This window comes from Paramormyrops kingsleyae, chromosome 14 (assembly GCF_048594095.1).
Source record: "Paramormyrops kingsleyae isolate MSU_618 chromosome 14, PKINGS_0.4, whole genome shotgun sequence".
Taxonomy (NCBI): Eukaryota; Metazoa; Chordata; class Actinopteri; order Osteoglossiformes; family Mormyridae; genus Paramormyrops; species Paramormyrops kingsleyae.
Window position 1 is genome coordinate 19,812,379 of NC_132810.1, and position 15,103 is coordinate 19,827,481.

General features: G+C 45.9%; 1 protein-coding gene across 7 annotated transcripts in view; it reads left to right on the top strand.

Moving 5' to 3' along the window:
- Nucleotides 1–15,103, top strand: part of myo6b (myosin VIb) — a 38,657-nt gene that overhangs the window by 19,365 nt on the left and 4,189 nt on the right. For 5 of the 7 annotated variants that reach the window (XM_023839225.2, XM_023839229.2, XM_023839228.2 and 2 more), the window contains exons 13-29: nt 1,121–1,278; nt 1,361–1,452; nt 2,181–2,253; nt 3,506–3,633; nt 4,333–4,428; nt 4,749–4,919; nt 7,279–7,317; nt 7,440–7,533; nt 7,741–7,871; nt 7,960–8,037; nt 8,474–8,603; nt 8,963–9,053; nt 9,277–9,427; nt 10,282–10,490; nt 11,548–11,626; nt 12,395–12,555; nt 14,977–15,080. In XM_023839225.2, the coding sequence (XP_023694993.2) occupies nt 1,121–1,278; nt 1,361–1,452; nt 2,181–2,253; nt 3,506–3,633; nt 4,333–4,428; nt 4,749–4,919; nt 7,279–7,317; nt 7,440–7,533; nt 7,741–7,871; nt 7,960–8,037; nt 8,474–8,603; nt 8,963–9,053; nt 9,277–9,427; nt 10,282–10,490; nt 11,548–11,626; nt 12,395–12,555; nt 14,977–15,080 (1,985 nt within the window). Of the gene's footprint in view, nt 1–1,120; nt 1,279–1,360; nt 1,453–2,180; nt 2,254–3,505; nt 3,634–4,332; nt 4,429–4,748; nt 4,920–5,217; nt 7,322–7,439; nt 7,534–7,740; nt 7,872–7,959; nt 8,038–8,473; nt 8,604–8,962; nt 9,054–9,276; nt 9,428–10,281; nt 10,491–11,547; nt 11,627–12,394; nt 12,556–14,976; nt 15,081–15,103 lie in introns of those variants that run through there. The other 2 variants (XR_011982405.1, XM_072698782.1) reach the window with 2 other exon arrangements.

Below are 15,103 nucleotides of genomic sequence, written 5' to 3' on the forward strand. Positions count from 1 at the left end.
GTAAGCTGATAGGGTTCAGGTACTTTCCACAGGATCCCGCCTGGCAGAAATGCGACGGGGAGCGGTCGCTGCGCGGGTGCAGACAGAGTGGCGGGTGCAGGAGGCTGAGGCTCCCGTTGCCCTCTGTGTCGTCTTTTGACAGAACCAATGATCTCGGTTGGAATCGAGCACTTGACTCAAAGGTTTATAAAGGAGCAGGAAGCTACATTGAACAGAAGCCCCCCCCTCCCTCCCCCATTTGTTTTTGTTGCTTCTATAAGTCTTTGAAATGCCAAGCGGATTAATATTTTAGCATATACAGATGCTGGCCTCGGAGTATTTCAGCCGATGAATAATGTAGACAGAGAGTATCCCGGTGTCTCGAAAGGGGCCTTAGAGGGGTGGTATCACAGAGAACCTGGTCCCCCCCATCCCCCGACCCCCGGTTCTGAGGATCAGATGTCCTAGAGGGTCAGCAAGGTGGCAGCAGTCACATCGGGAGCCCCCTAGGGAGGTCGTGGTCACGGTGGGCAGAACCAGGTGACACTTGTAGGGCGGTGTTTGGTGTCTGGTATGGCAAAGATGGCGGAGGATAGGAGGAGCTGAGAGGCACCAGGAGTTTAGATTGCTGACAGTGGATGCATCGCTCCACCTAGTGGTAAAGCCAAGGAGTTGATTGAAACCTCCCCTCCCCCCCCCCTTTAGTAACAACGTGATTAAAATGTGTAAATACGTAAATCCATGGTGACGGTAGATTACCGGCACATTTCCAAGTCAGCCTCAGCGCTGGTCCGTTCCCTGAGGCTTGGGTCAGTGCCGAAGGCTTCTGGCATATTCAGTCGGATCCGCAGAACCATCTGCCTCACACCTCCGAAGATCATAGCCTTAAGCTGCACGTTACTTAGTCTGGTAGCCGGAAGAGAGGTGGGAAGGTCACGCTTTGCCTCGGGCCAATCCGCTCACGGATTGCCCTACTATTCCCACAACTTTTATGCAAAATTTTTGTTTTTTGTAGTTTCATGCTCATTTGTAGGAAAAATCACCTACCCACATTGATAGAATCATTTGCATCTGCCTTACAAGTATGAGGTATACCCACGGAATGACTGGCGTCTTTTCTTGACCTACTTCGTCTCCCTAGGGTTCCACTGAAGGTAGAACAAGCAAACAACGCCCGGGACGCACTGGCCAAGGCCGTCTATAGCCGTCTCTTTGATCATGTAGTGAAAAGGGTCAACCAGTGCTTCCCTTTCGAGAACTCGACCAACTTCATTGGAGTCCTGGACATCGCTGGTTTTGGTCAGTGGATGATGATGATGATGATGATGATGATAGTGTTTTGGGATGAACGTGTATTGACTATCGATTTTATTTCCTCAAGAATACTTCGAGCACAACAGCTTTGAGCAGTTCTGCATCAACTACTGTAACGAGAAGCTGCAGCAGTTCTTCAACGAGCGCATCCTGAAGGAGGTGAGGACCCCGGACGTAGCTGCGGTCCTGCTCCTTTACGTGCCTCGCGTTCCAATTGGCTGCCTGGCCGCCAGGCAGCCCTCTGAAATGCCGGGTGACTTTTCCGTCACTTTGGAGAGGCCAAAATGTTAAATCCTAGCCTAGAAGGGAAGGTGATGAAGTTAAATCTCCCCTCTGTTTAATTCATTTGTAGGGTTGCCTTGGGGATGTAAGAGAAATGCATATTCATTAGGACCATCGAGATCACGCACCTTAAGGCCTAAAAATTTTTGCTAAATATATTTTGTTCAAAAATATTGAATATTTTTAAGGCAGACAATTTTTCTCTTGGAATATATTTCTGATCTGGGGGTGGTAGTGTGGTTCTGTGCGAAGCAATCTTGCCTCTTGGAGTTTGAATCTGACCATCTTTTTCTCTGTTTGGATGGAGTTTGCATGTTCTCCCCTGTCATGCAGGTTTCTTGCTGCAGTCCAGAGACATTCAGTGATACGAATCGGTGTTTCTATATTACATGTAGTGTGTCATTGTACCATACAAGGGACTAACATCCCATCCCCCTGTCTTGTGCCCTATGCTGCCTCGGATATTCTCCAGGCTACTCTGAGACCCAGCCTAGGATTAAAAATTAAATGATGGATATACTGCTGAATTCATAAATACCTATAGATAAAGGCAAAGTAAAATGATGAACTGATGATTTTTCTTTTTTTTCTCTTCATGATTACAGGAACAGGAGCTGTACCAGAAGGAGGGCCTTGGTGTCAACGAAGTTCATTACGTCGACAACCAAGACTGCATAGGTCTGTCCTGATCGCTAGCAAAATCTTCTGCACGACCCCCTCCCCCCCGGTCTCCCATAGCCCTGAGCTCTGCCGGCTAAAAAGCCCTCTCAAGTCCGACATCGTGTGTCGCCGACACTGAGTTTGACAGTCCCCCCATCCCCCCCCTCCGACAACGGCTCGCAATCTAGGAACAAAGAAAGCAGGCAGCAGTCAAGATCAAACTCAGGTTCAGCCTACACACAAAAGCAAAATTCATCCAACCATAAATTGGAACAGACTCCGATAAACTGGCAGCGAATGTGGCGATGGACAGAGGTGCTTGGGAACAAAAGTCTTGGCACTGATCCTATAGGCCAGCGGCGGAGACAAGGGCTAGACAGAAAAGCCATAGTCTTTGGAATCACTGGAGCCTGCCCAGTACAGCCAGTGAGCTTAAGATGCCACTTTCACTTTCCTAGCTAATTTGTCTTTAGCTTTTTATCTGCGATGTACAAATTCTTCGTGCCAAGAGCAGCATCTGCTTCCCTAGTTAACCTCTTCAAAGAGGCTGCGTTTGTCCTTCCGGTGGATCACACTGGTAACCTTTTGCTAACCATCTTGAATCCCCTAATATTTGTTATTTGCTAAGATGATGATCAGAGAGAGAATGTTTTTAGAATCTTGCACATTGTGAAGAAATATTTCAATAAAAATACAGGATAGATAAAATACTGATGAGAGGCTGGTAGCGTAATCGACAGGGACACCCCCGCATCTGACGGAGAGGGATCTGGGTCTGACCATTTATCAGAATTGTTGCAGATTTCAGAACCATTAAACGGGTGTCTTTCTGCAATTGACACACTTTTGCTTTGCAGTTGACAGACTTCATTTCACAAGCATCTGGGATTTCTGAAGCCTTTATTATGGAAATGTTTGGGAAATTAATTTTATTCAGTTTAGTTGTGCAGTGTTTGATGTTAACAATAAACCCAACAAACACTTTATTTTGTCATAGATTACAATTTGTTTTGTAAAAAAAATATTAGCTAATGTTCTTCTGCCTTTATTGTATGGTTGCATATTTACATAAAAACAAAAATTTTCTATTAATCAGAGAAGAAATGTCATCATTTCTTGTATTGGAAGAAATGTGTATTTGGTAATATACTATAGGAGTTATAGCCATTCTGCTGGATTTAAATTGGATAAAAGTCATAACCTTATAAAGTTACTCTAGCATCAGTTGGTGAGCTGCAGAAGGAAGCTGAATTTCCATGTTATCTCGCAGACCTGGTGGAGGCCAAGGTCATCGGCATCCTCGACATCCTGGACGAAGAGAATCGCCTACCTCAGCCTAGTGACCAGCACTTTGTGGAGACTGTGCACAGCAAGCACAAGGACCACTTCCGTCTGACCGTGAGATGCACCTTCGTGTTTTTATATCACAGCCGGGTGGGCGGGGCCTGCTGTTAAAGAGACGGTGCCATAATTTCACCTGTTAGTCAGGCTGCATTGACTTTTTTGATCAATTTTTTCTTAGACCCTATATTCCACTTAATGTCAGGAAGGAGGTGTATGGTGGACCCCCCCCCCCCAAACTTATTCTCTCCCAGTATGGATTTGATCATACACAGAAATTAATGCCTGGCATATTCGGATCATTAAGTTTTTATATCTGTCCTGTGTTTTTGCTTGAGGACGGCACAAATAAGTGTGGGGACACATACATGGGTCGATGTTGCTCTTCTTAATTAAGTGTCCGGCTATTGGAGTAGCTTCTGCAGAGTAGTTGAGAATCATAACTGTACACTGGAGAAGAGCAAATTTAGTTTTTTGTTGTTTTTGTTTTGTTGTCCTTTCCGCTGCTTTTTCTCTCGCCTTGTCTTCGCTCTGGCGAGGTTGAGCACGAGCATTTCTGCTCATTCCATTGCTCTGGTCCGTTTTCTATGCTACGTTTGTTTCTCCTGAGAAATGGTGCTTGTTTATCTTGATGTGAGCATCGACCTTGCATCCCAGCCGTCAGTGGCGACATGGGCCCGGCCCTGTGGTTTGGGGAGTGTGAGGTTACGTGAGGTCATGGCTGAGTGCCCCCCCCCCCCCCCCTCCCGACCTCAGGTTCCCAGGAAGTCCAAGCTGACGGTCCACCGGAACGTGAGAGATGACGAGGGATTCATCATCAGGCACTTTGCAGGCGCCGTGTGCTACGAAACGGTAATTTGATCCACAATAAGACTCTTCGTCCATATGCTGACTTTAAGAATCTTTTGTTTTTTGGGTCTAGCTTCAGTAATGCTATTTGGAGTTAAACCTCTTGCATCCTTATCTTGCCATAAAATTAGGGGCATTTTATATGACTGAAACTAAGTCAGACAATTAAGGGCTTAGCTCTTAATTAGATCGTAATTGTGTAATTCTGAAACTGTTTATAAACTGCCATCCTATGGCATCACGTGAGAATGTGCATCAGATGTATCATGTTCCTCTCTCCTGGCTTGATCTTCATGCTCTGGGGTATGTCGGTGTGCTCCTAGGCCCAGTTTGTGGAGAAGAACAATGATGCTCTCCACATGTCCTTGGAGTGTCTCGTGTGTGAATCGAAGGACGCCTTTGTTCGCGAGCTCTTCGAAAACTCCAATAACTCCAAGGACTCCAAGCAAAAGGCCGGCAAGCTCAACTTCATCAGTGTGGGCAACAAATTCAAGGTGAAGAATGCAGACGCCTTTGTGGTGACTCTGCTGGACAAAGAGGCCTTTCAGTGTAGAAGTCATTGGTGTCATAATGGAGTTTTATACATAATGGGAATATAAACACTTGCTTTGACCAAGTACTCCTTAGCATTAGAACTCTTTAAAAGACTTTGTATTAAATCTGAAGGATAAGTTGTGGTAGATTTTTTTATAATCTCTGCTAAATTCTGCTGCCTGTATCTGTGTTCTTGAATGTTCTGATACCTCTCCTTTTGACTCTTCCCTCTCTGTTGTATGTTCCCCCTCCAATCAGAGACCACCACCTCCTGTCTCCAGATCTCTTCCCTAAGAGCCGTGATTTGTGTGCTGAATAAAGTCAGCTCAGCATGTCTAGAGGGGGGGACAGATGGCGGTAGGGAGTAAAGTAGTGGTTGGTGTAACACAGAATCAGCCAGGGCGAGAAGGTAACTGGTTCTCGTGTGGTGAATTTGTTCTATCTGTGAGGAATGTGAAGGCCGTGCTTCTGTTCCCTAGTCTGCTAACCACCCACTGTATTCACGTCTCCTCTCTGAGCTCAAGGATGAGCGGAGCTATTCATTCTAGTGATAAAACTGAACTGTGCTGTTTGCCGCATCACAGGTAGCCTAAACACATTCAGCAGACACTATTATCCAAAGTGATGTACATTTGATAAGTCAAGGTCAGCCAGTCCCTGGAGCAATCGGGATTAAGGGCCTTGCTCAAGGGTCCAACAATGACATCACTCTACTGACCACGGGATTCGAACCAGTGACCTTCTGATCACAGGCTCAGCGTCCTAACCCACTCAGCCGTGCATCGGCCCCATAAATAGTTAAGGATCTCAACTCGTAACTGGAAGTTAGTTTCGGTTTACGGTGCTTTCAATTGAATTATTCAGGAAAGTTTTTTAGATTGCAAAAAAAAACCCGATAGCTTTTGTGCAGCTGTGAGAGGTTTGCGAATGCTTTGGAATTATCTTGATTTCTGCATGAATGGCTTAGATTAAGAACAGATCACATTTTAGGAGCCGTTCATGCAAAACGTCTATAATGAAAAGCGGGCAGCAGGTGGTAAATTGGTTAAAACAGTTTAGCAGAGCCATTATTTACTCAAATAAAATATCCAGCTTTATCGGTGCAAATTTGTTTTTAAAGAAACAGCAAAAGCGACTAAACGTAAGTGAACCGTAAAGTCTTCACAATAAGAAGATCGCTTCTTAGGATAGAACGAAATAGCTTGACCGGTTAGATCAATAGCTATGTCATTTATTAGTTTCACTTTCTACACTTTCCCAAAACAGCAGAATCGATTTTGACACTTGGTTGTATTCAGCACTTGAAATTTCCCTATAGTGTATTAATCATAAATGAGAGAACAGCTTGAGTGACACCCCAACAGCCTGTTAGCCAGTGCTCATGATGACCTGATTGTTCAGTTTCACAAGTTTAATCGTTTACATTTTTTTTCCAGATGTGAACAGAACACACAAATGTGAGGGGTCGTTAAAAGTTGAAAATGTTTAATTGTATTTGACATACTGATTAGAGGCCCTCTGAACTGGTCTCGACTGGTATTTATCGATTAAGAGAGGCAACGTCATGACATTTAGATGGACATTTATAACAGCTGTATTCATGAACCACGGAAAGCATCTGAACAATGGGGGTCATGGGGGGGCATGAAGTCACGTCCACTCATCTGTCTGCTTTTGACTTGGTTATAACCTTCTTCTGCTTCATTTTATTTCTAAATTGCCAAAGCCTGTTCACCATACGATACACTTTTTTTGCTTTCTAGTGCATGTTGAGATTTGGCTAATGCTGCTGATGATGCAACAGTAGATGTTCATTGGTAGATTTCAATATGCACCACTCAATGAATAATCTATTTCATTTGCCTCACCTGGAAAACAGATATAATTCAGGCTTAAGTTAAATTCTAATTTATTATTTTATTTATTTATTTTCTGTTTTCGGTAATTTATGGCATTTTTTCGTGATGGTTCATCACTGTGTCCTTAATAATGCACCAGAAGTTATCCTGCACGGGCCCAGGTTCCCCCCCCCCCCCGCCCCCATTTCTGTATGGTTGTGTTACACAGTGGCTGGTGGGGAGTGTTCAGAGACCGTCTGTCCGACATCCCAGCCCAAACATGCGTGTGACATATGACATATGATCGCATGAAGTTTCCTCCGGCTCCTAGAATGGATGTTTCACGTTAAATTGCTAGTTGCTCTTTAGACGCGCGTGTGCAGATTTGACTGTCGTTAAGGTCCTTGTCCGGCTTGCTTTATGTTATAGCCAAGAGTGTCGGCCATCGAGTAACAGCCCCTGTATTCACCTTCTTTTACAGACACAGTTGAACCTTCTACTTGAAAAGCTTCGCAGCACGGTGAGTTTCTATAGGTGTAACTCAGGCTTTTTGATTGACATTCCCCCATTGGGAAGCAGAATCCCTGTCTCTCATTCATAGTTTAGTTAGGTAACTATCCGTTTGTTTGTGTTTGTTTTAAGGGGTCTAGCTTCATTCGTTGTGTGAAGCCCAATCTCAAGATGGTGAGCCACCAGTTTGAAGGATCCCAGATTCTTTCCCAGCTGCAGTGTTCAGGTATCTATGGACCCGATGTATCCTGAACCCGCTGAAAAACTGGAGATGAGACTTACGGCATCATTTCCATCCACATGCTCAATGTGTAGCTGCAGTATTTTCACGCACAAATTTTTCATGAAGTGGCGCGCAGTGTGTGTGTAAAATCTACCCTGGCTTAGGGGTGGGGGTCTTCATGCATGACAGAGTATTCTGTGCCCCCATCAGGAATGGTGTCGGTTCTGGACCTCATGCAGGGGGGGTTTCCTTCTCGGGCCCCGTTCCACGAGCTCTACAACATGTACAAGCAGTACATGCCAGCCAAGCTGACTCGACTGGACCCCCGGCTCTTCTGCAAGGTCTGTCTGCGGATTAGCCCCCCCGCCTGCTCGCCTGCCCCCTGCCTTCCTCCATATCCCTGACCTGTGCTCTCCTTTCCTGCTCCAGGCTTTATTTAAAGCACTGGGGCTGAATGACAAGGACTACAAGTTTGGCCTGACCCGCGTGTTCTTCCGACCCGGAAAGGTGATTTGTGCTCCACTAGCTCTTCCCCATCATTAGATGGGTAATGATCTCCCTACCAGAGGTACAGGCAGTTTTACCAGGGGTGCAGAGGGTGCAATTGCACCCCCTACTGGTCATATGAAAATGCCATTTGAGCAACTTCTGCTAAATAAAATAAATTTATGTTGAAAAGATACATTTTAAAATGTGGCTAGTGCTAGTCAAATCCATGTGTAGTAATAATGTATTGTAAATGTGTAGTAATAATGTATTGTAAATGTATTTTTCTTTTTAGAAATGTATCTGGTTGGGCTCTCTTGCACCAACAGTAATTGTGATATATGAAGTTTGGGATATAAAGAGCTCATGGATCGAAGAGTCGGGATTTAACTGTCTGTGATTGTCCCTGTACCGGGGACACCCCCTCCCCCCCAACAAAAATGTGCCCCTCTCTCAGTTTGCAGAGTTTGACCAGATCATGAAGTCGGACCCCGACCACCTGGCAGAGCTGCTGAAACGTGTCAATAAGTGGCTGGTCTGCAGCCGCTGGAAGAAGGTCCAGTGGTGTTCGCTGTCCGTCATCAAGCGTACGTACCCCCCCACCACCACCACCGACCACTCAATCACCTGGAATGAGGAGCCTTCATTCACTGTCCTTCATTCAGAAAACATCTCACAAAGCGCTTTGCTGAAATACTCCTGCAATGCTCCAAAATTTTGTCCAGAATTTGTGTCAAATTGTTCGCTGCCTTCACCTTCAATTTCCTGTTATATGGAAATATTTTCCACTTGCACAGATTTGAAGAAACATTCTTTTATTTGAGTTGCTGTGCTTTTTACTTCATGTTCACTTCCATTTTCACGAGTTATTTCCTAACCTGCAGTCTGTGTAAGTCCCGCGTAGGTGAGCCACACGAACTTTGCCTCTCTCTCATTGTTACCGTAGTAAAGAATAAGATGAAATACCGGGCCTCTGCCTGTGTGACCATTCAGAAGACGGTCCGCATGTGGCTCTGCAAGAGGAAACACATGCCAAGGTTTGGCTCCGCCTCTGTAGAGAATGCTGCGACACCATTGGCCACTTAACATGTTAATTAATCAGTAGTCTTCTGTCTTTGGAATGAAATGGTTGGGTGGGAATGAGATGACTGGATAGCCAGTTCCGTTTGATTTGTTGCTGTGTGTGTGTCTGTGTGTGTGTCTGTGTGTGTGCGGTGATTGTAGTTCTAATTACTGGCTTTTGACATTCTTTTGTTGCAGAATTAATGGCCTGGTGAAGGTCAGGAACCTGAAGAAGAGGATGGAGAGGTTCAACGAGGTGGTGAACGGCCTGAAGGAGGGGAAACAGGAGATGAGCAAGCAGATCCAGGAGCTGGACGCCTCTATCGGAGCCCTCATGGCAAAAGTCAAGGTGCAGCCATTCAAGCAGAACCCTGTGCTCACTGCTGTTCAGGCCGCCATTTGAAATTTTGTGCCCCCACCCCTGAATCATTATGTGCTGACCCACGTCGTTTGAGTAATTTTTCCGTCATCCATCAGGCTTCTTTTTTTCCACTTTGATAATTATTTCTCATGAATGATAATGACTTGTAACTTTTGTACTATCCCACACTGATTGAATGACTTCAGAACACAAGTACTGTGTTAATTACCCATACTTTTTTTTTGTATGATTCGTAATTATTTAGTTCTCAGAAAGAAACTCGAAGGTCAAGTCATTGTCCTAATCCAGTACCTTGCGTGAGGTGATTAGCAGTCTGTGTCCACCAACATCTGTTGGGCATCTGTCGTTTTTTTTTCCTTTCATGCTTGATAGCTGTATTGTATAGGTCACTGTAATATCCTTTTATAGCATCTGGGATTGTCTTTTCCAAAATGCTTAATGTTTGGTAGAACAACAATCTACCAAATATTGTAACATAAATATATTCATCAATGAGTATATTATTGCAGACGCAGTGTAGACTTCTTTTGGTAAAAATGGAATTTGTGAAGTGGATACCATACAACAAATCTGTTTCATGGACTTCATATTCACCAGTGAAACCTGGTATCTCGTCTGTCTTCGCTTGGAGACCATTAGTATGGAAAACCGTTGTCATAGTAATGTAAAGTGGTGATTTGTGCAATTTGTAGTACTTTCTTCTGAAGCAGTGAGTCAAAATAGGCCGCCTCTGTGGATAATTCTTTTTTTTTTCGGTGCCTCTGAAATTCCTCACGTGAATGATGCTGCTCCCCCCCTCCCCCCCCCCCCACAAATGGCAGACCACGGTCATGACCCACGAGGAGATCGACCGGGAGCATCAGGGCTTGGTGCGACGGTCCGAGCAGCTATTGGCCTCCATGCAGAGGAAGAAGCAGGAGGAGGAGGAGCGAGAGCGCCTCCGGAGGATCGAGGAGGAGATGGGACGGGAGAGGAAGAGGCGCGAGGAGGAGGAGGCCCGTCGCAAGCAGGAAGAAGACGACCGACGCCTGTGAGTGAGGGGTCCTTCACGTCCAGCGGCGGTGGTAGCTAGCTAACACATTTGCCTGCACACATAATCTTTATTTAGGACTGATGGCTCATTCCTGGTCCCCCGAATCAGTCTGTTAAAGCTAGGCTATTAAATTAGACAGGCCAGACTGCAGGATTTAATAGCCCACAGCCAAGAACACACCCACTGTGTTTGTGAAGGGCACCGGCAGGAAAATTTACTGTGTATTAAATTTTAAAGTTACCTGAAGTGTGACAGAATGGCAGTAACTTTATAGCTCTATTATAATTCACATTATGCTAATTCGTCCTGCTTAAATATTTCGAAGGGCACGCAGTGTCGCCTTCAAGAAACGAAGGTGCCAATGAAATTCTTTGGTTGAGCATAACTGTTTAATCAGTCTCAGGCCTCCAGTATTTATTGGAAACATTGAAGTTTGTTTTTTGTTTTTTTTTTTTAAATGTTTTTTTGAAAACTCAAATTGGATTTGAATTAACATCCTAAGGTCAAGGTCAAGGGGAGGATTAACGGGTGTAAGATGGTGCTAGAGACTTTATAAATGTGAGAGTTTATAGCTTGTTCGGGTTATAGACTGGTAGCCATTTTCTAGCGTGTGACATAATCTGGCTTTTCATGTGTGGTAGTACCAGGGGTGGTGTATGGTTCAGTGGGTTAGGGCAAAAATCACTCTGCCGACCCTGGGATTTGAACCAGTGACCTTCTGATCACAAGCACGGCACCCTCACCCACTGAGACAAACATCGCACCCCCATTATTGTAATCATTAGTCATTATGAGATTTTAAGCACAATGTTTCGCTTTCGCAGTTAACTGGGTTGAGAAGCCACCAGCATATTTTTTTTTTTCTTAGCCTTAAAAGTGTTTGTGGCTCTGTGGGTCAAGACTCGGTGCCCGCGATCAGAAGGTTCAAATCCCAGGTTCGGCAGAGTGATGTCACCATTGGTCCCCTGAGCGAGGCCCTTAACCCCCCCATTGCTCACAAGAAAAATCAGATGTTGCTTTAGATCAGAGGAACAAATTCAATGCGTTGTTGCAGGAAAGCCGAAATGGAGCAGAAACGGAAGCGCGAGGAGGAGGAGAGGAAAAAGCGGGAGGAGGATGAGAAGAGGCTACAGGTGCGGCCTGGCCACGGACTGCCGTTAACTGCTCTGGTGTGGCTGATCTAGACTGAGCTGGTCCTCCTGTCTCTGAGTACCAGTGGACTGACCCATTTGGCTAATACACTGCCGCCCTGGGGCGGGGGGTGAGCGTGCTGTCCTGGTGGCCTCTCTGTCGTCCCCTAGCCCCAGGCAGCTGCCTGTTCACTTTAGCTAGTTGCTCTTGGGTTGCTCCAGTTACTTATACACCCCCCTGCTCCCTGTCTCAGTATTTATTTTGCCCTTCCCTGGTCATTTACTCATCAGCCTACTTCCAGGGTTTCTCTCATTGGCTGTGGCCTTGACCAAATCAGCCAATGACGTGGGGCGTTTCTCAATGCCAAGAATGCATACTTATGGTCTTGGCAAGACCGGTCTTGCAAACTTGTCTCCCAAGAATGAACTTGAGGCGCATTGAATCATGGGAGTGGTTGGTAAGGATGCAACCGATGTATCCTTGATATTTGGGGTGGGGCAAGAACCAAATCTGGGGATTTTTACCTTCCTGTGTTCTTAGTATTGGAACTGATCATCAGCAATGGAAGATGACGTAAACTGGGTACATGGGAACACAAGTATGGTCAAGTACGCATATTGGGAAACATCCATGTATTAGTGTCCTTTGACCTTTAGCCTGTTAGCGTTAGCATTGCTCGATGTTAGCATGTGGGATTCCCGATGGCTGTGGGGTCCATTGTACGTCACGCTCGGTTGACCCCTGGGGGGGGGGCATGCGGTGTGTCTCAGGAGGAGATGGAGCTGCAGCTGGCCCTGGAGCGTGAGGAGGAGGTGCAGAGGCAGGCCGTGCTGGAGCAGGAGCGCCGCGACCGCGAGCTGGCCATGCGCATCGCCCAGAGTGAGGCCGAGCTCATCACCGAGGAGGCGCAGGCGGACGCAGCGCTGCGCAGGTACGCCGGCTGCGAGCACCCATTGCGCAGACGCCCGCTCGTTCACGGCTGGGCGTTTGTGGGGGACTCCCTGTCAGGGATCTGGACCAGAATTTCATCCAAGACATGGATGAAAATGCTTTTTTGCTCTTTTATTCAGAATGACAAAAAACAGGCCTGGTCTTGAGCCAGTTTAAGGAAAAACATGGAAAACGGGGAACAGGAAGAGCATTTCATAGCCAAAAACCCCAGAAGGAGCCTTAACCCTTTCTGAGTAGCAGCTCCTGCATAACTATATGGAACCTTCGAGAACCTTTTGGGTGATATGCATCCCCAGAGAGATCTAAGTAAGCCAGTAAACAGCCCTAACCCCCAAGAAACCCCCTTTATCCAGCCCATCAGCGATCAGCCCTGCACGCCCATGATCTACTGACCCAGAAAACAGTTCAGCTGTTAATAGTGTTTTTAAATCACTAATGAGTGCATCATTGTGTTCCAAAATTATTTGGGTGTGAATAAGGTGCTCACGGATCATTTCATTGCCAGACAGCCCATAGAAGACACATTCATAATCAAAAATTGATAAATCAGTGATATTCATCTTTTTTATATATACATTTTTTTTTATTGTCCATTCATTGTAGCACTATCAGATCTCCAAAGGTCAGAGGCATCGCAGTGAATGATGATTTAGTTGAATGATTGAATGATTTAGTTGCTTGCATGCCAATGCAAAAAGTATAATTTCATATTTGTTTTTTTTATTAATTACAAAAAGGAATTGATTTTTGTAGCAGTCAGGAAAGGGTTGCAGGTGAAAATCCAGGGCAGAAACATGCCCTTGAGAGATGTTACTCAGCCTGAATTTCTGTAGCATAGCTTGGGGGCCTGTGGGCCAAGCGTGCCGAAACGTTAAGTACCGCGTTACATCGATGGATGATGGTGCCTTTGCGGAGACATTCTGGGCTCTGGTTGCAGCCGTGTTTTGTATTGTCCTGAGGGTGTGATCTACATTCATTCAGGCACAGATGTTGACTCGCTTTAAAGTACTAATTTATTAAACAGAGCATTGAATCTCAAAATAGCCCTGGAAGTCTTAGCCGGAACAAGTCCCTCATTTTTTAAACCGTGTTCTTGACAGGTGTACTACTCTACTGATTCAGTATAGTCTTCCTTGATAATATTCAATGATTAGACTTAGTTTCTTGAAGGTTACAGATTTCAAGTGTAATCTCCATAACATTTGCAGTGTTTTGCAGTGTTGTGTGTCTGTAAATTCTTACTTAAATTCTCATGAAAGTTATTGTACATGAATTAGGAAGGCTAATGTAGCTGAAAAGAGAACCTGAATAGGGCTCTTTCATTAAGAAATGACATGTGCGTCACCAAAGGGTGCATCTCCCGTTTTAACCTCTCAGCGATGTAACAAAATGGCAGTCCCTCTCGCTGAGGGTCTGCCGCACCTGTGCATTCCTGTGTTCTCATTTCTGCCCCAACATGGCGGTTTGAGAAAGCAGCTCATCATCGGCACAGGTTTTGGCAGCGCCAGGTCAAAAGCCACCATCACTGATGATGGCGTTGGGCACGGACACCAGTCGCACGTTTGCTCGTTGGTTTGATAGGTGTCACATGATCTGGTGATCCTTGCCGACATCTCTGATTGGCTCCAGCCTCTTCCACCCTTCTCCCGTACCCATGTGCATCAAACACTGCTCTGGAGGGGAGAATTCTATCGGTTCTCCTAAAAGCTGGACCAGCCTTTTGTTGGCCATAGCAGTCATTAAAAGAAGCTTTGAGGGAAAATGGGGGGGGTCCATTTCTCTCTAATAGTGAAGATCCCCCCCACCCCCAAACCAGGCTTTGAGAATCACCCCAGGAAGAGTCCAAGCTGAGCTGATGGATTTAGTCGTGACAGAGCAGCAGGGAGAGGGCGACACTGGCAACTTCAAAGTGTCCGGGGGGGGGGGGGTGAGGGGGTGTGTGGGGGACAAAGGGAACTGACAGGGCGCAGCTCTATTCCGCCCCCTATCCTTACAAATGAGAATTTAAGTTTAGCCACACTGGCTGCTTCTGTGAGTTGATTGACCTACAGTTCTCACCTTCCATTTTTAGCTTGAAGAAAGATACATTTTTATACAGGATAAAAACAAAACCCTGGGGCATTTTTGCTCCTGAATGGGTTTTTATTTTTATTTATACAGCCTTCAGTCAACCTGGGCTTGCATTTGGGCCTGTTTCGGGGTCCCGCTAATGTCCTCCCAAGTCTGCTTTCAGGCATCTCTCAATCAGTGTTTATTTACTATGGACCTCGGGCGCAAATGCAATGTGACTCGATGAGCTGTAATTCGACGTAAGACTGTGTTTCTGCGTCACGCCAAAATGACCCTGCCCGCCTGGCCGGACGTCCCACTCGCCTGCTTACGGATCTGTTCCTCCTTCCAGGGGCCCCCAAGTCCAGGCCACCAAGGCAGCTGCTGTCACCAAGAAGTACGACCTGAGCAAGTGGAAGTACGCCGAGCTGCGGGACGCCATCAACACGTCCTGCGGTACGCTGACCCGGAATCCCCCT